The sequence below is a fragment of the Pantherophis guttatus genome, chromosome 1 (genome assembly GCF_059756535.1).
Source record: "Pantherophis guttatus breed Tessera chromosome 1, ASM5975653v1, whole genome shotgun sequence".
Lineage (NCBI taxonomy): Eukaryota > Metazoa > Chordata > Lepidosauria > Squamata > Colubridae > Pantherophis > Pantherophis guttatus.
Window position 1 is genome coordinate 38,181,114 of NC_142063.1, and position 24,328 is coordinate 38,205,441.

At 36.3% G+C, this 24,328-nt stretch overlaps 2 protein-coding genes across 5 annotated transcripts in view; one reads left to right on the plus strand and one right to left on the minus strand.

Annotated features, from left to right (window-relative positions):
- Positions 1–112: 112 nt before the first annotated feature.
- Positions 113–15,920, minus strand: ZFYVE21 (zinc finger FYVE-type containing 21). 2 transcript variants are annotated; one of them, XM_034418554.3, is made up of 8 exons: positions 15,437–15,807; positions 13,572–13,622; positions 11,279–11,447; positions 10,628–10,703; positions 9,113–9,204; positions 5,712–5,765; positions 1,770–1,912; positions 113–806 (listed from the first exon to the last, which is right to left on the minus strand). In XM_034418554.3, the coding sequence occupies exons 1-8, from the start codon at positions 15,779–15,781 to the stop codon at positions 771–773; spliced, it is 966 nt and encodes a 321-aa protein (XP_034274445.2). In that variant the 5' UTR covers positions 15,782–15,807; the 3' UTR covers positions 113–770. The 2 variants fall into 2 exon arrangements, with proteins under 2 accessions (XP_034274445.2, XP_034274446.2); XM_034418555.3 differs by lacking the exon at positions 5,712–5,765 and having other exon boundaries at positions 15,437–15,920.
- An 88-nt stretch (positions 15,921–16,008) lies between these two features.
- Positions 16,009–24,328, plus strand: part of XRCC3 (X-ray repair cross complementing 3) — a 38,309-nt gene continuing 29,989 nt past the window's right edge. Inside the window, exons 1-7 of one of the 3 annotated variants that reach the window (XM_034418553.3) lie at positions 16,009–16,094; positions 16,923–16,979; positions 17,602–17,739; positions 18,157–18,369; positions 19,551–19,705; positions 22,831–23,043; positions 23,359–23,408. In XM_034418553.3, the coding sequence (XP_034274444.2) occupies positions 16,925–16,979; positions 17,602–17,739; positions 18,157–18,369; positions 19,551–19,705; positions 22,831–23,043; positions 23,359–23,408 (824 nt within the window). In that variant the 5' untranslated portion in view covers positions 16,009–16,094; positions 16,923–16,924. Of the gene's footprint in view, positions 16,095–16,862; positions 16,980–17,601; positions 17,740–18,156; positions 18,370–19,550; positions 19,706–22,830; positions 23,044–23,358; positions 23,409–24,328 lie in introns of those variants that run through there. The other 2 variants (XM_060687307.2, XM_034418552.3) reach the window with 2 other exon arrangements.

Genomic DNA, 24,328 nt, shown 5'->3' on the forward strand with positions numbered 1-24,328 from the left:
CTTTTTTTCCTGCTTAATTTGTACTTGATTTCATACCAAGTTTAAATTGACAACACCAATCAACATATTAGTTAAATGAATTCTCAATAGTGTTACATCAGACAAGCTTACATAGTATTTGATAAGATTTTATTAGCCAAATCTCAAATTATCACAAACATGTCTATAAAATCTCAAAAACAATTTTGCTGACAGTTTCATTCAAAAAGGCCAATTTATACAGCACTATTTGTAGTATTTGGTAAATCTTAACTTTACAACAAAAAAAGCTTTGATCTCATGATACAAACCCCTCACCAGAAGAAAGGGTGATTCTATATAAAATAATACCTAAGGCGGATTTGATAGATCATTCGGATATATGTGGGGAAAACCTGAGATCCACATTTCTGAAGAACTTTTTTCTGGAACATTGAGGATTGGTTTTAAGTGAATTACATAATTTGTATTATAAAAGTTGTGCTATATATTTAGCAATAGTGCAGGTCACACTTCATTTTACATATTAAGTGCAGATAAGATTTAACAAAATAAAGTCATAGATGCAGAGCTCTATTTAAAGCATTAATAAACTGTATACATATTGCACACTAAATAAGTGAATACTTATAGGTCCAAATACTCACATTATAATTGGCCAGTGCTCACATGATGAACCACATTTAACATAGGAAAGGAGGAAGGGAGAATCCCTATACCATGTGTAAATAGCAAGTAGTAAGAAGCTTATTTTTAGAGTTGATCTTTTCCCCTCAATTCCAAAAAACTACCTATTGATCCCGAGATTCATAAAGAAGTTTTGCTGCCTGTAAGATGACAAAAAAGGAAAACATATGAATTGTCATTGTTAGAAACTATTGGAATTGCACATGCAATTCAGCAGTAGGGCTGAATTATTTCTTAATGCATTCATATTGCTATAATAAAAGAAAAACGCAAAGCAAGATATGCTAAATGTTAATATTCTGATTCATCAAATGGTAAATGGAAAATTTTCTAGAATTTCAAAAGATAAAAGAATTATGAGTCTATATGAAAATCTGTACACAAACACTTAGGCCAACACTTATGGCCATAATACAAATAGTCCTCAACGCTACCATAATTGGAACCATAATTTCAGTTTTAGTCACTGCAGTTGCAGGTCGGGACTAGACCATCTTTTTACATTTTTTGCAAGTCATTAAGCTAAACAGCAGTTGATGGAGAAAAAAAATGCAAATCATGGTCAGATGATCACAAGTCACTGCAACTAGCCACCAAGGCAAACCAGTTGCCAAATGCCCAAAATATGGTCACATGATTCTGGGAGTGGGGTACTGGGACATTTTACAGCAGCTAGAAGTGCCTAATTACCATGGGATTAGGTTAACAATGGCAAGCAGGATGGCAAACATTGCCATATTAAATGATGCAGTCATATGTTTTGACTGCATCACTTAACAATAGAAATTCTGGTTTCTCTTACCGTCATAAGTCGAAGACTACCTCAAGTTAGTATATGACTAATAGTCTGTAGTAGCTAAACACCACTCTCTTTTTAAAAAGACATGGTTTTGATTATAATGGTATACCTGCCATCTTGCAGATTTTGACTCTGAACTTTCAGTGGATTCCCCCTGGTGGAAAAAACTGTTGCTAATACCGTGTTTCTTGCCAATTTCCTATTGGCATCTTGGATGTTGATAACTGAACAGTAGATTAGGTTTATGTAAAAGTACTCCTAAAGGTGTTTAAGGCGTAATTTAATTAACAATTGCTTTAGTTACCTTATGCATTGCTGCTAGCCAGGTAGCTGATAGCTTTTTATTGGAACTGAAATCTTCACCAGCAGCAAATTTAATCTGTTTTAATTCATCTGATCCTGGTACTTTGTATTGAAGCAGCATACCTGTAGCACGAGTATTGCCTCCTAAGGGGAAAAAAATAAGGGGAAAATATTTGTTACAAATACAAAGGGCTGTACCAAACCATAGCTGTTTTTTTGACAGAATGGATTCTATCACCAGAAAAATTACACATCCCAAAATGCAATCCAAACTGTGAGTAAAATTCTGAACCAGACCTAGAAAAAGGAGAACAAGAGGAAGTCCCATTGTGCAAGTGGAAGTTTACTCAAGTGGCATTAGATGTAATCCACAGATTTACACTGCAAAGCAAATACAGCTTTATCTTTACAATGGTGGCTAGTTAACCCATCATCTCTTTCTAGCCCCAATCACTGATAAATACTGGAAAGAATACTGAGTAATGTATTAAACTCTAAGTTATACAGTCACACCAAGAAATAATAATATGGAGAAAGGCACATGCAAAACACCTATGGCCGAGCAAGTATTCAGACTGGATAGCTTTGAGGTTATAAGACAGATGTCTAACAGAACTAGTGTTTTTAAAGGCATCATATTCAAGGAGAATGTACATTATACAAGCAATTTTTGGATGATGTATGCTCAAATAGAACAAAACTATGCCCTTGAATTATTAGTAAAAAGTCACAATGTAGAAGACGCAAACCTTAAATAGCTTGCAACAATGGAAAAAACATGGAGCAGCGTAAAATAATTCGTAACATAAACAATACAGAAATTATTCTAAACATTTTTCAATATGGGGATTCTGCAAAATACAGATTTATTTACAATATTAAACTGAACTGAACTGAACTAAAACATGGTCATAATATTTAAGTCAGGCCACCTTTATGATTACATCCCAAATTCAATACTACTTCAACAACAAATACTTGTACGCATCTCCTCCATTACAAGTTGACATGTATTTTGAATATTTTTTTCTTGTTAGATTGGTGGTTGAGAGTTGACTTGAAAACCCCAATTAAAACTACAATTAGTTTTTTAAAAAATCTACACCTGTTTATGACATTAGAAATGTTGAAGAAATCCTATCACAAAGGCCAAGTCCCTATTTATTCCTTTTTAGTAGAAAAAAAAAATCAAACATAGTTCTAAATCCTTGTATTTGTACTGTTACACAAATGCAGAAACTGCTGATTTGAGAATAACAAAGCACACACAGAAGATGGCTTCTTGAATTCTTTCCAACACTTTAAAACAGTTGTTTTAGATCACATGATTGAAAACGTAATGTCAACCTTCTGCCCAACTGCCTCTCTTAGGGAAGCATTGGTAGATTTTTTTGTCTGGATTTTTTTTCTCTCTGAAGCTTCTGCCTGATACTGTTAAATTCAATCTTTTTTTTTGCAATTCCTCCTATATCAAATTTAGTCCCATTTTGTTATCCTGTTCTCAAGTCTATCTATATAATTTATTCCCAATATTCTATTGTGTTGGAAAGAATACAGGTTGACTTAGAACTGGTTGCTTAGCAATTTTTCGAAGTTACAGTGGACCTACTGGGAAGCTACTTATGACCCAAATTCAAAGTTACGATGGTCGCCATTTAATTATAATAATTAAATTTTAAATGTGATATTATGTGAACCATAGTTAAGTTAGCTTTCTGGGATACCTAAACTGTGATTTAATAGTTTAAACAGCATATAGGTGATTCAATAATAGGCAAAACTAACATGATGTTCTTTTCAGTTTTGTTTGATTAAAAAGAATCAACATGCTAAAATAATCCTGAGTAGACAAAAATATTTTTTAAAAATGACTATCACTGAAAACCGATCTAGTATCAAGGCTGTTTGTTTTCTGAAGTATGTGCAATACTTTGGATTTCATTCCAAAATAGTAATTTCAGCATGTGTAAGACATAAACTGAGTATGTTTTCTGAAGCTCTTCAAAGCAGATGCATATTTTTCTAGGTCCACTTGGCAACTACAGAAAGCAGTCATGCAGTGGTAAAATCTGAACCGGTTTGCTACCGGTTTGCTGGCTGTGCATGCACACCAAGCACACGCTGTGTGTGTACATGTGTCCACACCAAATGTGCACTGCACGCGCATGTGCAATACATGCCAAAAGGCGGCTTGGTAAGGTAAGTAGAACGGGAGGCAAGGAATCAGCTGTGGCGCGCAATCTTGGGAACCTATTTTTTAACTTTTTTAAAGCATTTTTTACTATCGGTTCGGGCGAATAGGTAGTAAAAAATGTTTACAAAAGTTAAAAAAAGGTTCTGACAATCACAGCTGTGCTGCGTGATCGTCGGAACTTTTTTTTTTTTACTTTTTTAAAGCATTTTTTAACTACCTATTTGCCAGAACTGGTAGTAAAAAAATGCTTTGAAAAAGTAAAAAAAAAAGCTTCCGACGATCGCACGGCACAGGTGTGATCTTGGGAACCTTTTTAAAAAACCTTTTTAAAGCATTTTTTAACTACCTATATACTTAGTTGCTCAGCTGATCGTCGGAACTTTTTTTTACATTTTTTTTACTACTGGTTCAGCAAACCGGCCCGAACTGGTAGCATTTCACCCCTGCAGTCATGGGAAAGACATGGCTGTTTTAAAAATTATAGATAACTATGTTTGCTCCCTCAAGAAATCTGAATCACCCTTTGAAACTGAATCTGAACAGTTTAACAGTCCAATTATTTAAACAGTATGAAGCTATGTTACATTTTAAGTTTAATGTAGATACTAAAAAGGCTGAAAATACAAATCAACTCCTACATCACTTTATACACTGTGTTCAAACTGATGTAATCAGACTGATCTTTTGGTAAGGCAGAACGAATCCTTTGCCTCAGGTAATTAATTGTGGCCACTGTCTGAAAACTATCATTTTAATTCATCTGTTCAAAGCTATCACCTACCCAACTCCATCCTCGGAGTGATGCATGCAAGGGAAGTGACCATAGATGACTGTAGAGTTGCAAACAGAGGTATTACAGGTTTCTCAATGTGACATATGAATCAGGAAAGGTAATGAAGCAACCAGAAACAATAGTAAGTTCTGCCACTTCCAGAGTGAGGTCATAGCCTATTTCCTCAGATTTATTATGTGCAATTCTGTAGAAATATAGGGTATACATCTGTTTGCGGCTGTGCTAAGCAATGTATTACATCTTTCCCACATTGTATCATTTTAAACTTACTTTAAATGAATATCAAATATAACTTTTAGTGTCTTTCTAATCCAGATCCTTTCCTTTTTTTCCAACATCAAGTCAGGTCCTTGGCCAAAATAGTTTCACATCTTTGCTGGGGGAGGGGAGCAAAGTTGAAACCATCTCCTATTGGATTTATGATATTCATCCAGTGAAAGGCTTTTCCTTTTTACAAGCCTTTTCCCATCTCACCTAGAATTATGAAATGATCACATCTCTTTTTCTCACTTAAACAGAAACTACTCAACCCCTACTCACAAAACACCTCTGGCAGTTTCATTCATGACAAATAGATCTCTTCACTGGACCCAAATAAGTAAATACACACCTAATTTTAGAGAAAAGCAACGCGCCTCTGACCTATTCCAATAAAAAAAATACCAAGGTAGTTTTTATTGTTAATATTTCAGCCTAACACAACTTCTTTTAATGTGTAAATGCTTAATATTTTGTAGCACAAGACTAGCTGTCAGACAAAGAGGGGGGAAAAAAAGGAACAGTGGTTAGATGTAGCCTGGGGAATGCTAGTTGGCCATTGAATGGATCTGAATGGATCTGAAGTTCAGCCACTAAGGAAAAATTCCCACAAAAAAAACCTGTATCTGCACTAGGCCTCACATACTGAAGAAATAATACAAAAAGCATGCTTAGGAGTAATGAGTTCCAGTGCTGACCTTCCATAATGTGTTCACTTTCCAAGAGGCAGGTGTAAGTATGAATGTCGTTTTCTACATCAAGGAAGCAGGCAAGCAATGAAGAGAAATGTTAATAAAAAGAAATACAGAAGGTTTAAAATGAAGATTCAATTTATAGCCATAAAAATTAAACAGATAGGATCAAGTCATTTGGGAAAATATACAGAAAGCTACAGACAAGAAATGGATATGAATGCAATCTAATCCAGTGACAGAATACTTGAAACATTGGTCTCAAATTTTACTATTCTTTTTTTTCTGAATTCTTTTTATGTAATCTAGTTTTAATGGTTTAAAAGTTAGCAAAAACTTGTATTTTTCAGAACTGGCATTAATGAAATAATTTATATAGTAGTTACTTTTGTGGCTAACACAATGTTAAGGAAAAATAAAAAACAAGCTACTTGCAATCCAAAATTTTCTTAAAACGATGTGCTTTAATAAAGGACTGGCTTAATATTTGTTCATATTTCATATTTGTTCATATTATTTTAAAATGTACAAAATAGAAATATTTTTAAATTACATTCTACAAACAATTATTATGCATAGTACCAGACTCTCAATGATTCTAAGTTGTTGAACACAACAGGTTTTATACACTGATTTAATTACCAGTCACATCTTTAGGAAGTCATCCTACTGTACCAGCTAAAAGTAATTCCTAAACATTCCAAAAATAATTCAGAGTATCTGATTTGCATGACACTCCCCATCATGTTTCTTGTTTTATGAGTTTATTTTGAATTAATATTTATTTCTATCTTAATTATCAAGCCAGTAGTTTTCTCCTTTTCTATATTGCAAATATCCTGTATTTTTTTTTTTTGGAAAAAAATATAATTAGACATTAAAAATAAGGTTTGGAATGAAACAAGGACTGAGTTTCTTGTGGAATACTTGTAAGTTTGTGACATTGCAAATACAGCCGCTATCAACCTTTTTTGCTAGCTTAATGAAGTGAGAAACAAGCCCTAATTACATGCTTACATCTGTGGCAGAAGCTATTCCCTAAAATAAATGTTTTATTATATCCAGAAAAATATAAAGAAACCCAAGTAAATTGGAAGTTTAAAGTCTCATACCTATTATAAGCAAGCTCACTTCAGGTAAATAAACATTGCATTTTGTTTCAAACAATAAAGATTTCTGAAGTAGAATCAGCAACAAAACCTAAAAAGTACAAGGGGAAAACTCTAATGCTTTTATGAAAAGCTATGCTTATAAACTTCATAAAGGTAATGTACTCAATTTGTTTTCAGGCTTGAGGTTCTTTTGGACAGGTATCACCAATATGCTGATGATATCCAGGTGAAGTGAGTGACATAGTGGACGTCCTTTTGTGGTGTCTGGAGGCTGTGGGGGTCTGGATGAGGAACAACAGACTTCAACTGAACCCTGATAAGAAGGGATGGCTGTGAGTGGGCCCCTCTGTATCCAGGAGTTTATCATCTTTGGTCTTGGATGAGGTTGCACTATCCCAGACAGTCCCAGTATGTAACTTGGGGAATCTTTTGGACTCATGGCTCCTGCTGCATTGTGCAACAGTTATGCTCCTTCCTGGAGAGGGAGGCCCTCCACTCGATTACTCATGCTTTGGTCATTTCCCAATTGGACTATTGCAACCCACTCTGCATGGGGCTACCCTTGAAAAGAATCTGGAAGCTTCAAAGGTGCAGAATGTGGCTGTGCAAACCATACCGGGTGCCCAAAGAAAGGCACATATACCACTTTTGCTCCACAAACTGCATTAGGTACCAGCTTGCTTCCTGGTCCAATCCTTGGTGTTGATCATCACCTATAAAACCCTACATGGCATAGGGCCAAGCTTCATCCCATTACATCAGCCCATCCCACTCATTCAAGGAAAGTACGCTGTAGACCCCATCAGTCAAAGAATTTCGACTGAGGGGGTCTAGCAGGAGGGCCTTCTCTGCCGCTGCCCTATACTGTGGAACATGCTGCCTTCAGAGGCGAGTAAAGCCCCCAATCTCTTGGCCTTCCTCAAAGGGGTCAAAACTTGGCTATCCAGCCTTACACGGGAGACACAGAGGTCCATACAACTGTGTGGCTGGCTGGCCCCTTGAGAACTTCCCCCACCTATAATAACAACTGCTAAGCCCCATCTTGGAATTTTTCTGAAATTTTATAATTTTTTAATAATTTTAAAAGTTTTTAATTTTAAATTAATTCTGTTTGTTAAAATTTTATTGATTATACTGTACACCGCCCAGAGCCCCTGAGAGAGATGGTAGTTAACAAATAAAATAAAATAAATAAATATTTGCAAGCTCCACTATGATAACAATCAAGAAGTATCTGACAGTTAATATATTTATTCAACAATACTTTCATTGTGTACAAATGTGATATATGCATGTAATAATTATACTTAATCACATAGAAAATCTTGTTCATTAGCATATGTAGGTATTACATTAATCTGAAAGTGCAAACTCTACTAACATTCTAAACTGAATTAAAAGAGAGGTGTCTAAGCAATCACATTCTTAAGAAAAAAATTCCTACGGACTATGTGTACTGTGTGGCCCTGTAATTGCTCACTATTGTGTTAACAATTGTAAGTTCATGATATCACAAAATTCTCAGACTGGATGTTTCTGAACTATTGAACCATCTAAATAACCAACCCCTCTCCTTCACAATATTAAAATGATTCCTGAAGAAAGGCAGTCAGTTCCCATTTTTTACTTATTTATTTGATTGTATGAACATGTTCTACAGGTTCACAAATCTTTTTTTCCATTTTCTCCTCCACAACAATCATCCGATGTGGTAGGTTGGGCTAAGAGAGTGACCGGCCCCAGGACACCCAAATAACTTCTCTTGCTGAGACATATTTGAAGCAGGACCATCTAATCCTGGTTCAGCAGTTTAACTACTATACCATCCTGATTTTTACCCTATATTTCAGATAAGATATGTATCCCAGAAAAAAAGAGACAAATATAATGTTTGCCATTAAGAATCAATCTAAGAAAATATCCCAAGAAGTTAACATTAATTAATCCTAGGAAGATTTGACAAGAAACACACTAGGTAAAGAAAGCAGGATAAATAGGTAGACATTTGAAAGGCAAAATTAAAAAATGGCAATAGAAAGAAACCAACGAGAAGCAATGAAAAAGCAAAAGGAAATTTGTACAGATAGTAAGAAAGAACCAGGCAGGAAAGAGAGATGCAATTGCAATGTATTGTTGTTTAGCCTGGAATAGAGATACTGATAGAGGAATTCTGTGTAAATTATGGTTTCAGTCACAGAAACACTACAATCTGGAAGGCTTAAACTATGAAAGGCAAAACCCAGTGATCCTAGCTACAGGTTTCTACTTACTATTTATGCTTAATAACAAAATTACCTCCAGGAGTAAATCCTTCAGTAAGAATTTGAACTGTGGAGATATGTGAAATTTCTATTTCATAATGGCTTTCTCCATCCAAAAATAGATACCTGCACAAAGAAAGAATGTTCCTTTCATTTATATTAAGTCTTACATTACTAAGTCCCATACTAGAAAATAAAACAATCATTTACATAATTACAAGACATTACATTTGTTAAAAGTTTATTTACTCATTATTGGTAGTACCTGTGCTTTGTGGTATCACTTCACAATAAGTGAAGTGTTTTATTGTTAAAAAAAAGTAATATACTAAAATAGTTTCCAAAAATATATTGATTATTCACTCTCAAACAAAATTTTTGAAAGTAATTCTAACATGGGAAAAGCCATCCAAGAAAATCTTCTCCCAGATTTTGTCAACACTTCTATACTTATAAACAAAGTACCAGGTGTCAAAATAATTACCTCCTTAAAGCTTTATAAAATAAAGAAAGGTATTGATTTTCCTAACTCACTAAAGGAGATTAATCTCTTGTTGATATGTGTTGAAAAATATTGGTCATTAGCTATCTTTCTGAAATATTAAAATGTATTCCTCCAATAAGATCATGCTTATACAATCATCAATACCAAAAAAATAATAAGTTATACTAGACTACTTATTAATAAGAAAAACAAAAAGTAATACATACAACCACAGCCAAAACCTTCAAAAATGGAAACTGAAAAAGTATCAATTTTCTGCTAAGAGCAAGTCATAGCAATATTGCTCAGATAACACTTTGGAAATAACAGCTGGGATGCTGGAGAGGTAATTCTTCAAAATGTTAAAACAAAATACTGTATTTTTTGCACTATAAGACACACCAGACCATTAGCTTTAGAGGAGGAAAACAAGGGGGAAAAAACCTGCCTCTGCCTCCCAGCATCCATCTGGTATTCATCTGGCTAGCGTCAAACAGCCTGGTCAGCTTCAATACATTATCACAGCCCCAGCACGTGGCTCGTCAGGGCTCTGCTCCGTTGCGCCCACCACCAGTCAACTGAGTTGAGCTGCCGCTGCCGGCAGGTAACACTGGAGCCTTCGCTGCCAAGCAGCTGATCGGCGGGTTTGATCGGCCTCCTGGAATACCACCGATCAGCTGTTCTAGGTGGCGGGGTTTGTCGCCTACTTCCGCCGCAATCGGCAGTGGCGATCCCCACAGCCTAGAACAGCTGATTGGTGGTATTGCAGCGGGGGAGGGGGGTTGGTACGGCGGCAGTGTTTGCCACTGTCTGTCACTGCTGCCACCATTCGCTGCCTCCAATCAGCTGCTCGGCAGCGAAGGCTCCAGCATTCCTCGGCCACACCAAACCCCCTCCCACCGCAATATTCACTCTATAAGACACACAAACATTTCTACCCACTTTTTTGGGGGGGGGGAGTGCGTCTTATAGTGCACAAAATACCGTATGTAGCAAAGATAATATTTTTCAGAAAAAGATTACAAATGATTCAATTCCTACTAGCAAACACAGCACATTTCTTACCTCTGGTTGTTGGAAAGTCGACAAACCATCATTTCTGTTTTTTCTGATGTCCCTGGAGTTACGAAGAATGTAGCACCTCAAAATTCCAGGAATGGAAGAAAAAGAATTAAAAATACATTTTTAAAAATACAATATAATTAAAACAAGCTTAAAAGTGCAATTCTCAATCTTACTATACAGAGTTAATGTTCATTAACCTTTCTCAGAACTTCTGTTGCTAAGAGGAAAAAGAAAAAAATGGGCATATCCAGATTATTTCTATTATAATGAGACAGAGGTTTACCATTTTTCATTCTTGAATCCAAAGATGTATTTATACCAAAAAAAAAACCCAAGCTGAAGCTCCAAAATTTATGCAAATTTCCCTAAGACCAGCAAATATTGTTATTGAAGTGTAATAACTAAAGGGAAAGTTAATATATGACTAAACTTGTGCTGATATTACTCAAATTTAACAATATAGTTTCTGCCTTCTACTATCCATTACTGCCCTCAATATACCACTTAATGGCAAAGTGTAATTTTTGATTCAAATGTCACAATCCTGTTTTATGTCATGTATTTATTACTACTATTAAGCATATCACCCAAAACAAATTCTTATATATTGTCTTTTAGCAAATCAAATAAGAATCTATATTCGATACGTACCATTCATAAGCACTTTGAGTTGCCTGTCATAGAACTCCATTTCTTTCTGAGAAATGAGAGCACATTCAGCACACTGGCGTACGGGATCAACAAAGTACATACGAGGCAGAGGCACTTTCTTGCTGCAGCATTTATCACAAAAACACTTTCCACATCTCCTGCAGTGATGCTGGAATAGGGGAGAAAGAGAGATTAACCAAAATTGAATCATTATGTTTAAAGTATTTGATTCTGCTCTATTGCAAATTTTATCAGGCAGAAGAGAAATAAATACTGCAGTGGAATTACAAGGAGTATAAAGAGGATAAAATCCTGATATGCCAGGTTAAAAAAACACTTTGCAAAAACAAAAACAAATTGAGAAAAATGTCTGAATTAAGTCTCATGTACTAGAGAAAGCTATCTTTGCAGATCACATTGTACTACTTCTTTAGTTTCCATGGAAGTCTAGCAATCGGTCAATGAAAGTGCAGAGTACAATAAGCAGCGTTTTCTTTTCTCTGGTCTAAAAAAACAAGCATTCAGCAAGCTTCAAATATCTAATGCCCAGAGTAATTTAGGTGACATGGGTGGTGTAGAAATATAAGTATAAATAACTATCAGCAAACCACAATTAATGCTTAAGTACCAACTGAGCTAAAAGTTACATATTTAGAAAATATAAACAGTGTTTAATAAGGGAGGGAGGGAGGGAGATACATACATACCGTGTTTCCCCAAAAATAAGACCCTGTCTTATATTTTTTTGAACCCTGAAATAAGCGCTTTGCCTTATTGCCATGCGCTCAAAAGCCCGACTGGGCTTATTATCAGGGAATGTCTTATTTTGGGGAAAACAGGATACATATATACACATACATACATAAATTCTGGAAGTATTCATATAACATACAAAGTCGCAAACAAATTATATCTTATCCTTAAAGAATTGTAAAAATTCTACTAATATAAGGTTTAATATACTCTATGAATTAGACAACTATGGGTTTTTTCAATAGTCCATGGTTAGGCTATCACATACAATGTGAAAATAACATTTGATGAAGCCAAATGTTTCCTTCACTATATGAAATAAACTACCTATCCAAATTATGTTTGTCAAACAAACATCTTTTGTGTTGAGAAATATTTGGGCTACCAAATATTGCAATACTCTTGAATGAATGCTAGATAGTAGTAGAGCTACTATACCATCTAATTGTCATCCAGATTTTTATTTTGGCAGCCCTATGCAGTACTGCATCCTTATATCTACAGTTCTGAAACAATTTTTGCCACTGTAATTGCCTATCAAAAACTCAATGAAGTTGCTACACAAGAAATCAATACATTATTTGAGAAATTGTGAAGCATATAATTGATATAATATAAATACATAATTTGTATAATCATATATTTGTAAAGCAAAACAGCTAAATCCATACAACATGCAAACTTTGGATTTATTTCATTTAGGCCTAAAAATATGTATGTTAAGACTTTTAATTCAAGTTAAACATAAGTATAACCTGGCCAGCTGGTTTATTCAAGAAATCGAAATTAAATACAACCTGAATGTGAACACAGCAAATTTGCAGCATCAAAAAGCATATGCACAATATGTAGTTTTCAACTGTAATGTGCATTGCCTGCATGGACTGACTAAAAAGAAATCTAATTAGAGAATGAGCCGTAATTGCCTCCAGGATAACAATGTAAAAAAGAAAGTATGCATGTGTAGCATACAATAATCATATATAGCGAGCTTTGTAATTCTGGCTTTGATTATACTTAAAAGCAAATGATACACATTTTGAAGGTGAAATCCAGCTGAAACTAAGCCTGGAACTCTGAATATGTTAAGGGCCCCATTTTTTTGGATTTCCTGTTAATTGTTTCATTATCTTGGCTGCTGTATATATTTATTTTGGATGTTTCTAAGGTTTTAAATATTTTTAAATGTTTTAAGTTTTTATATTTTTAGAATCATTAAGCTGTCCAGTTACTGGTTGAGATATGCAGCTGTAGAAGATGAAAAAAATAAATAAATCCATCTACTGAAAAATTTAAAAGTGTTCACAATCAATTCCAAAAAGATAGAAAAAAACAAAGAAAATTTGATTTCACTATTAAGTATGTTCAGTACAAGCTACACTAATTTTTTTTTTTCAATATAAACAACCCCTATCCTAAATGCTACAGTTATAACACATTCATTTGGTATGCAGAACATTCTACTCAATAGTGACTGACTATAGCAAGGACATTGCTTTCAGGAGAATGCTCTACAATAAACTTGCATCCAAACTCTTACCTTTCTGGTTATGAAGTCAAACTTTGTATTGCACTGCATACATCTAGGACACTATAAAATAATAATACAAAGATATTTAAGTTTGACTGTTTCAGCCAAAGACTAAAAGAATACATGGCATATTATGTGACACAATTCTAAAGAGCCTCATTGGTTTACATGAATAAGCTTCATAAAATACTTCTACAGAGATCATTTTCTGTACCATAATATTTTCCTACTAAAAGAAAAAATACAAGATCATCTGTAGTTGATTCAAGCACAATTAGTATGACCCAGCTAAGGACATCTTTCCGAGATCACATCTAAACTCCAGATTTAAAACTGCTTGAAATCAATCTCAAATGTTATCATTTCTTCCAATGAACTTTTAACAACCTATTCTGACCACATGATTTTCTTCACCTTTATGCTATATATTTTCCAGACAGTGCTTGAAATATAATTTTACTTAAAAGGATAAAAAACACCAATTTATATTTAGCATAAAAATATATTATACAGGGAAAGGGGAGGTAGCCCTGAAGAAACAGAGATTACTACAGAATGTTATCGTTCACATATATTGTTATGAAGTCTTGTATTTTACAAGAATCTCAATCACACAGTTTTCTTCATCCACATAAGAACAATATATACTGCCAATATTTTTCATGATTCATGGAATATGAAGTATGTAGGGCTGCTGTGAAATGTACTTTATCCTATTGTTCTTGGACAACATTCTAAACTCCAACAGGCTTCAACCTACTTTCTAGACAAATATCTATTTCTGACATCATTTAACAAACATCCTAGAACTGGCATTGTTTGCAATGTTGTTGAAACTTTTTGATAATTCATGATTTTTCATGAGTATTTGATAAAATACATACAACACATTTAATTTAGCTAAGGATTTGTTTATTTTTATTGTGTCAACCTAGCATTTGCAAAGAATGATTTATTATATATCTGTTGTCAATTCTGGTGTATGGTAGAAAAACTGCTGAGCACATTTACATCTTTCTTTTTTGTTTCAGTAGTAGTTAACTCTGCCATTTCTACCTCTTAAGATCCTGCAGCTTCCACCATCACCTCAGTTTTTCTTTCCAAGCCATGATTTGTTTCCCAGGTCTCTTTAGCTATGTGATCAGTTTCCTTAATGTTTCCATGAATGGGAATTCCATAAATGAGCAGAATACTTCTCCCTTCAATTCCCTCACCCAAACTAGTTTCTTTCACAAAACACATACTTAACCCATTAGCTATTATTGAAAGTAAACCTTATTTTTCTAAGACAATTCTTTCAATTATCTCCAATATTTTCAACAGAATTTCACTACTTTATTTCTCTATAGCCGCTCATGTTACAACCAATTTCGGGTGGCTGCCAATCAAAGCACTGATAATAATAAATAAGGACCCCTCTAATCAAGCCACCATTGTTTTCTACTCAGACACCCCCTGCTGGCGAACCGAAGAACAGCACATCAAGTTCTAGCCCCGTTTTTAAGCGAGCTGTTCTGATGGTGTACTTGGAGGGCGATTTTAAGGCAGCACGTTAGAAGAATCGATCCAACGCCTGAATTCAGGGCGAGCTTTGAACGTCGCAGCGGGACCTTCATTCCAGGTGGGGGGGGGAGGGGAAAACTCCCGCGAGGGGAAAAGACCTGAATGTTTAAAAAAAAAAACGGGGGTGGGGAGATGAGGCGGAGAGCACCACTGAAGTTCCGCGAAGGCCTCTGCTGTTCCACGGTCCAACAGTCTCCACAGGAATAGGGACCGAAGCGACAGGCTTTGGCGGAGGGCGGCAGAGACTGGAAGGAGGGAGGAAAAATAACGCTGAATGAGGGTCCAGACCTGAGCCGCCCTACCACCGTTACCTCCTTATCCGGCACCCACGGTGGCTCTTCCAATCCGAAAGGGCTCTGCGTAGCCCGGCTTTCGGGGACCATCCGGAGCCCACTAGGGGAGCGAATCAACTTTTTGCCTTCAGGGGCCTCGCGCCCCGACATTTTCACCTCAGAACTCGTACCACAGCCGCCGCCACACGGCGACGCGCCCGAACCATCGATCCACCCCAGCCACCCAATCCGAAGCCACCGCCCCGCCACAGCTATCCAATCGCCATCAGATTCACTAAAGGTAGACGTCTCTCCGGGCCAATGAAACGTTGAGAAGCGTTTCTCTTCGGGGAGGGGGGGCAGCGGGGCTGTTGTTTTCAACATTACAATGGTGGGCCGACTCCCCCCTCCCCCCCATTGATATATCCATCTCAGCCAATCCCCTTCAAGGCATGTCAGGCCAAATGGAAAGTGAAAAGGGGAGAAAGAGAGAGGAGTCTCGCACGCGTGCGCGCAGGGACTAGAGCATAACGCCGCATGCGCCTTTTACATTGAAAAGAAGCCGTGATCTTGATGACGAGCGAGGGTTTCTGATTGGCTATTAATTCTTTCCAGCATTCTGTGATTGGCCCACGCTTTCCGCGGTTTAGGCTGATAGCGCCTTTCTCTTTTCTAAGGCTACGATCGTTTGCTGAAGGTAGGAGATCGTTTAAAAGTGATTCTTGCTTAATAGGCTTCTGTCGGTGGAGTTTGAGTTGGGAGACTTTTGTCCGACTGCCCGTTTTTGAGAACTCTGTTTAGCTTTCAATATTTGCATTTTTTTCAAGCTAGTTTTGAATTTTGAGTCTATAATCACATATGTGTTTGACTGGAACTATAATGACAAAGATCCTATGAAGAAGTAAACATAGGTAACAAAAGAGTTCAATAATAATTTTTTTTCCATTTATTAAAATTTCTTTATTTTTACCTATAGAAGTGGAAGCTTTATTTTTCAGTGAACTGTCATAATTTTTTGTTCACTTTCAGAATAAAAGCTTCATTCATATTCTTCGCATGCATGTCTTACTCGATGTCTAACAGGCTAGGCTGTTTGATTCCAGAAGAATAGAGCAGGGAAGCCCCTTATTCGTGGGACCTTATTCTGTGTGATGATTGTAAAATAGCACTTGCATCCACTTTCAACATTCAACATGTCTTGGCCAATCTCATATATCCTTATATTTTCCACCTAAGTACCATTGTGTCATGCAGTTTACGTGTGAACCACAGATATTTTTTCACATGCTATGTAACCTGAAAGTAACTAAAACAAGCCAAGGAGCCTACCAATTGCAAATCAGTATATAACACTAGTAACATAAAAGCATTGAAGAAAAATTGGAAAAATAATACTGAGATCAAGGAGCAAGACTGATGTGAAAAACTATTTCAAGTCTTTCTGTTAGCATCTTTCTAAAGCTGTATCTTACTCAGTTTTCTTCCTCTATGTTACTTAATATTGTGTGGCTCTGCATTTGTGAAGAAATGGACTGGGATAAGTTTGACATGAACCCTAGAGTGATTGCAGCTATTAAAAAAGGTACATTACAAATCCTTGTTTTCATATTATATGTCACCCCTCTTATCATTTTTATATATTTATTGTGTAAGAAAACTGCCTTGCTGCATTTGACTAAGGGATTGTATAGAGTACAGTTGCAAGTGGGTAAATGCTGATTGTGATAAGATTGGGTATATCCAGATCTGAAAAGAAGCTAAGGTTATAATTTGAAATTTTTAAGAAAAAGCCATATTGGACTCACTTCTGAATAATCATCTGTGAGTGTGTCTATAACTGATCATCGATGGAATTTTCTTAGCCTTGCTTTCACCTGCTGTTTAGAAATATAAATGAATGCATGAATCCCAGTGGTAAGGGATGTTCTGAATAGTTGAGCAACAGTGAATAATTATAGTTTCACAATTTAGCTTTAGAAAAAAGTACTTGCATAAAAACAAATCTCTGTATTAATGGTGCCATGCTGTTCATGTCTACTTAAAAGTAAGTTGCATTGAGTTGAACAGGGCATACTAAGGTATATGATATAGGATTCCACAGCAAGAGAATAAAGTAATAACATGTCTATGCCCTGTAATATTCTCACTTTTCAAATAAAATAAATAGATCTATGTTGGTTATAGAGTCAATTTTCTTATTTCAGCAAATATAACATCAATTAAAGACATTTTCCATCTTTCGGGAGCAGATCTGCAAAGATTAACAAAGCTATCCAAGACAGATGTACAATATCTACTAAGAACAATTTCTTGTACTTTGAGAAAAAACTCTGTTTTTACAGGTAAGTCTTCAACTAGCTTTTTTCTAAACAATCAATTTAAAAAATTATTAATTACTATAAACCTGTAAATTGAAGGTATAGTGGGATTTGATCTTCCAGATTTTTGTTAAAATCTAATTGAATCCTTTAACTTGCTGCAAAATTTGATGTGTTTATGTCATAAAATGGTAATAAGGCACCTTTTTTCTTTTCTAATTTTGAGAACCTCTTTTATTCCCTTTCCACCTTATATTCTTTTTCTGCTACCAAAATAGAACGCTGTGCTTTTGCTGGATGTCTTAACTGAATGCTTGCTGAGGATTTCTGAATCAGCTGATTAAGAGCCTCCATGCCTTTATTTTGTGAACCACTTCAGGATAATTACATTGAAAATGACATACAAATGTATTAAATAAACCTGCTCTCAAATTGTTTTAGCACTCCAGCTATTTCAAAACAAAGCTCCCAGCACTTCTCAAGGCCAGAAGCTGAGTCTGGGCTGCCCAGTTCTAGATGGTTTGCTCCGAGGTGGAATTCCCCATACAGGAATTACTGAAATTGCTGGTGAAAGCTCTGCTGGGAAGACTCAGATTGCTTTGCAGCTATGTCTTTCTGTACAGTATCCATACAGATATGGTGGACTAGAATCTGGTAAGAAATATGCTCTTTTCATCTCTTTTAATGATTTTGAGAAGAATTCTTCACTCCCTGCAGTGTTGCATACTATTGCATTATGATTATTAGCATTTAGGCTTATATAATGTGTAGTGCTTTACAGCATTCTCTGAGCAGTTTACAATGTTAGCATTATTAAAAGAAGGACTAGGGGTGACATGATAGCAGTGTTCCGATATCTCAGTGGTTGCCACAAAGAAGAGGGAGTCAAGCTATTCTCCAAAGCACCTGAGGGTAGACGCAGCAGCAACGGGTGGAAACTAATCAAGGAGAGAAGCAACTTAGAACTAAGGAGAAATTTCCTGACAGTTAGAACAATTCATCAGTGGAACAACTTGCCTCCAGAAGTTGTAAATGTTCCAACAGATAGTCTTCAATTTAAAACCATAATTGAGCCCAAAATTTCTATTGCTAAACGAGATATTTGTGATTTTTGACCCTTTCACGCCCCTTCATGAAGTGAATTGTTAAGTGAATTGTTGTGGTTGTTAAATTAGCAACACAGTTGTTAAGTGAATCTGGCTTCCCCATTGACTTTGCTTGTCAGAAGGTTTCAACAGGTAATCACATGATCCCAGTTGTCATGAGTCAGTTGCCAAACATCTGAATTTTGATTACATGACTGTGGGGATGATGTTCCAATGGTCGTGTGAAAAACGGTCATAAGTCACTTTTATCAGTGCCATTGTAACTTCAAACGGTTGCTAAATGAACTGTTGATGAATATCTGTACTAGTATCCACTGCAGTTTTGGAAATGGGCATTTTTGGTTGCAGTGCTTGCTGTTTGGGACACGATAATTCCTAGGATCCAGCAAGACACTGCTGGTATTCCAGGTACCCTTAAAAATGTGACTGTTTTCCTGGGATGGAGGTCATGAAGCTAAGGCAGTGTGTGGTTTTCACTACATTGCATATTGTTGTCCTCAACAAACATTCTGTATTTATACTGGGTTTTGCTATTGGTATTATTTTGCTTTTACTGAGTTTTTATTTTGTTAGCCACCCACAGTTGCAGTTATGAAATGGGTTGCCATATAAACAAATTTTTAAAAAAGGAAATTATTATCCCTTCCCAGTGTGTGTGTGTTGTGTGTGTTCCAGCCGACTGCCACAAAGAGAAGCCAGTAATTTCAGATGGCTTGGCCTTCATTACAGGTGCAGTTTACATTTGCACAGAAGATGTTTTTCCTAATAAACGTCTGCAGCAATTGATTGAGCAGCTGCCAAAATTGAGGAGTGACGTTCCATCTGAGGTGATGCAGAAGATAAAATTTGGAAACAGAATATTTGTTGAGCATGCAGCAGATCTGGTGAGTATTTTATCTGGCTGTCAGTGCTTCAAAAGGTTACATTCAATCTATGCAGCTGAAAAAAGAGCTGTGATGCTACATTCCAATGTAGAATATGCATTTTGTAAATCAAAATGACAATTACTCTCACTTAACATCAATTTTATAGTGCTGTTTCCATAGATGCCATTTCTTAGCAAATCTCTACAGAAAAAAGACGTCATTTTTATAAAATATATAGTTAGCCTTTCCCCCTCAAATTTTCTTAATATGAAGCTAAAATACTGCAAACAACGCATGTAGAACATTCATCAAACTATGCAAAACATTAAAAATGGTCTCATTAAAAAAACCTTAACATATAGAACACATTCAACAGGTCAGGTTTGAACTTCAGTACTGTAAAAAACAGTACAGAACGTCTGAAAAATGTTCATTTTTCTTCTATTTTATGATGAAAAGGTAAGCTTTTTGTTCTCAGAGCTATGAAACTATGCTGGCGAAGTTGAAGGACTCTCAGAAGCTAGAGCAATGTTGTTATGTGCCTACTTTTTTGGCACTAAGTCAACTGAATTATAAAGATTTTTAAAGAACCTTGTTTCGGGTTTCCTGCACAACCCATCTTGCACATCTTGCTATCGAGAGAAAACTAAAAGAATCAGTTTGAATAAAAGCAGATTTTAATCCATCAATAATAAACCCCAAATCAGAGAATCATTTGCCGCCTATTTTTATAATATATTGTCTTAAAATGTTATTACTGCCTTGAATTTTAATTTTGGGCATAGAATGCAAATTATAGTCTGCCTCACTGATTAATGTTAATTTGCATTTTGTTCTCCAGCAAAGCTCTGATCTTAGAACAGTTTGTCCATTAAATGATTGGACAGCAGTAAAACTCAGGGACTGTGATCAAACCAGTCTGCAGGCCTCCACAAACTTGTACTCTGGAGACAAGGGTGTGGCATCGCTGCCCTCAACGAGGACAAATTCAACTAGAAGGGAGTAAGTGAGATAGAAAGGGAATCAAGGACAGGGGAGACTTCATTTGCTGTTTCAAAATTGGCAGAGAGGGGAATTGATTGGCACTTGATTACTATGCTGCAGGCATAGAAAATCTTTCCAACTAGGCATTGCATGGCATTGTACCAATTTTAAAGAGAAATTGATCTGGCTTAATCAGTTGCTTGTTTTTCCTCTGGCATATTCAGTGTTTCCTTTGTGAGAAAATACACTGGAATTTCACAGGATACCTTTTGCTTAACATTATTTTTAATTTTTTTTAAGGAAAGGAAAACGAAAGTGGAATGCCCAAGAGAAAAATGTACATCAAATGCTTTCCTTTTGTTCTTTCCAACCCAATGGCATATTAGAAAGTCATTTCCTAAAAGGCCTCAAAATGATGGCTATCCGTCTGTCAGAAGGATAATTCTCTTAAACAGAACATAATATGACCATATTTGATGTAGGTAGGTAGAAGCTGAAAAAAGAAATAAAAAATATTGATTTAGAAAATGGCTGCAAGAAAAAAAAACACCTCAATTCACCCATTTGGGAGGGGTGGATTGGCAATGGTTCAGCATTCCATCACTCCTCTCTATTCTAAACCCCTCCCTTCTCTCTTGATCACATGACCTAGGGCAGCATGTTTGCCACTTGGCCTATGCTTTTTGATGCACATACATATTGAAAGCTAAACAGATACAATATGAAGGAAGAACAGAAATTTGTATCCAGAGGCAACTCCCATGGATCTATCCTAATTAGACATCTGACACAAACAGAGATGGGCAGTGCAGATGTATATATCCTGATTAGTCCCTGGTGAGAAAATGTGTGTGTACACATGGAACACATTATTTGGTTAAACAGAAGAAAATACAAATTCCTCTTCTGGCCATTGCTGCTACAAAGCTGGGAAGAAATGAAAAGGCCATGTTTTTTTTTTTTTAAAGTTAGGTTTTTATCACAAATACAAGGTCAGTGAATACTACACTCTTTTTCCTAGTGTTTCCTGGAGCTTTTTTACTACACATTAACCTTTGTAAATGCAGCTTTTTTGTTCAGACCTCCATACTTACTTGATGTATTGATACTCCATATAGATTCCTGGCAGTGTACAGTATAAAACAGATAAAACACAGGATAAAAATCATAGGGTAATGTCTTAATTTTCAGGATGATATTGACATAGCATCTTCCAGTGACAACATGTAAACATTAAAAGTGCTTTTGAATACCTCCACTTTAGCCACCTTCCTAAATATTAATAGGGAATGAGTCATTGGGGAGGGAGGTTGTTTCAGCTTACTGGAACAGTAGCCAGAAGGGTAAACGAATGCATTAATGTATTGATAAGAACTTGCTTTCCAGTATATTAATCCTGCATTTGGTTTTTCACTGGAATGATTTGTCAGCTATACTCCTTCCTTCCCAGTTTGATGCTCCATTGGGAACACAAAATAAAAATTGTGCAGAGAAAAACATTCATTCTATACCGGCTTGTGGGTTGCACTGGTAGTAATGCAGTAGAGCTCTGCAGTTAGTAGGATATATTTCAGTTTGGAGTGGGGTAATTTCTTTTAGAAGACTTAAATCAATTTGTGCTGGCCACAGTTAATCCTTTCCTGTTGGTATTTATTTCAGGGTTGACGGTGACATTAGACAGGACCCATGTCCAGGGGACTGACCGCTATTGGAAACCCTGGAAAAATATCACTGGTTAGAAAAATGCTAGTCCGCTTTGGCAGAAAGAAGCTTTGAATAATCATATTTCCAAGCATGAAAAAAGGATATTTATTCTAGGAAGAGATTGTTTTAGAGTGAGGAGCCATACCAATAATCCTGTTGTAAAAATCTTAATGTAATCCTATTATGCATTCAGAAGAGTTAATTGGGACTTAGTCTCAAGATAATGTGCATAGATTTGCAATATTGCTGTAATTCTCACTCAGCTTCCTGACTCAGTAAAGCTTTGATGGATTGAGTATACAATTTGCTGTTTGCTGGCATTGCGAACAAATACAAAAGCTTGGAATAAGGATTACTCTAGCTACTGTAGTAATTACTGTGCATCCACTGGAGCACAGATTTATTTACAACTGTGCTATACCTGATACACATTCTGCTGTATTTCCTTATTACAGGACACTTTCCATGAATGCATTACTAAGAGACTTAGCTTGCTGCTCTCAAGAGGAATGGTGCGGCTAATCATTATTGACTCCATTGCTGCCTTGTTCAGATGTGAATTCAGTGCTACAGATTCTCTCCCCAAAGCTAAATATTTACAGAGATTTGGGGCAAAACTTCATAGATTAAGCTGCAGGTTCCATACCCCCATAATATGCATTAATCAGGTAAGATAGCAGTGTTTGCTTAACCTAAGCAACATCCCGCTAATTTCAGGACAGCTATATGCATCTAACTGGTTTTTAATATTTGACTGGACCTTGATTTAAACACTTAAATGAAATTCATAGTTAAGAATGGAATGTTTGCAAGTAAAATTCTGTCTCACCAGAATTAAAGTTGGTTAATTAACTATGGTTTAGCCAAAGTATTTTATTTGAAATAAATAATTTGAAGTAAAATTATTTCTTTCTTTCCTATTACTACATTCTGACAAAGCATTGAATGTACATTTTTTTCTTGATTTCTTTTTCATATTCTAGGTAACTGATGCAATGAATGAGAGGGAAGATGCTGTTTGGAATACTCAAAGGTGAGTGGAAAAAGAAATTCAACAAGCACACATGTATGCGCACATGTGCACGTACACATACACACAAAGTGAGAAAAAGAGATCTAAACACATCTCATATATGTTGTATGTGTGCGGTAGTGTGCATGTGCTGATACTGGGTACTTCTAACCCTACCTAGAATAACTCATTTTGAGTTGGAATGAAGTAAGAATTGCTATTGGATTCTACAGCTAGCCCCAAACACAAGGTGTAAACACCTGATTTTAGGTGGATTCTGTTTCATTGAAACAGTAACTATGATGAGTGAGGCTGTGACCAACCACAGAACTTTCTTCTTAGTTAAAATAAGTTTTCAAGACAAACGTTTTCACAGATTAATATAATGCAATGGAACACATTCTACCTTAATGTGATTCTGAAGCATCTAATATGATGTTATAACATTTGCTATGACAGATCACTTTTATAAACATGAAATGGACTAGTGCTGTGATGAACCTATGGTACATGTGCCAGCCAGCTGATTTTCGGGCCTTCTGGGCCCACCAGAAGTAGGGAAACTCCGGAGGACCTTGGGGGGTGGTGAGGAAGGCCCGTTTTTCTCTCTCCCCAGCCTCCAGAGTCTTTCTAGGAGTCTGTGGAGGGTGAAAACGGCCTTCCCCACCTACCCAGAGGCCCTCCGGAGGCCAGAAACAGCCCATTTGCCAACTTTCGGTGGGACTGGAAGTTGGCAAACAGGCAGTTTTCAGCCTCGGGGGGGGGGAGGCTGTTTTCACCCTCCCCTAGACTCCTAGACTCCCCTAGACTCCTAGAAAGACTCTGGAGGCTGGGGAGAGCAAAAAACGGGCCTACCATGCCATCACGTGCCAGGAGCAGGGGGAGGGGTTTGTGCATGCATGTGCTGGGGCAGGGCACATAGAATTATGGGTGTGGGCACA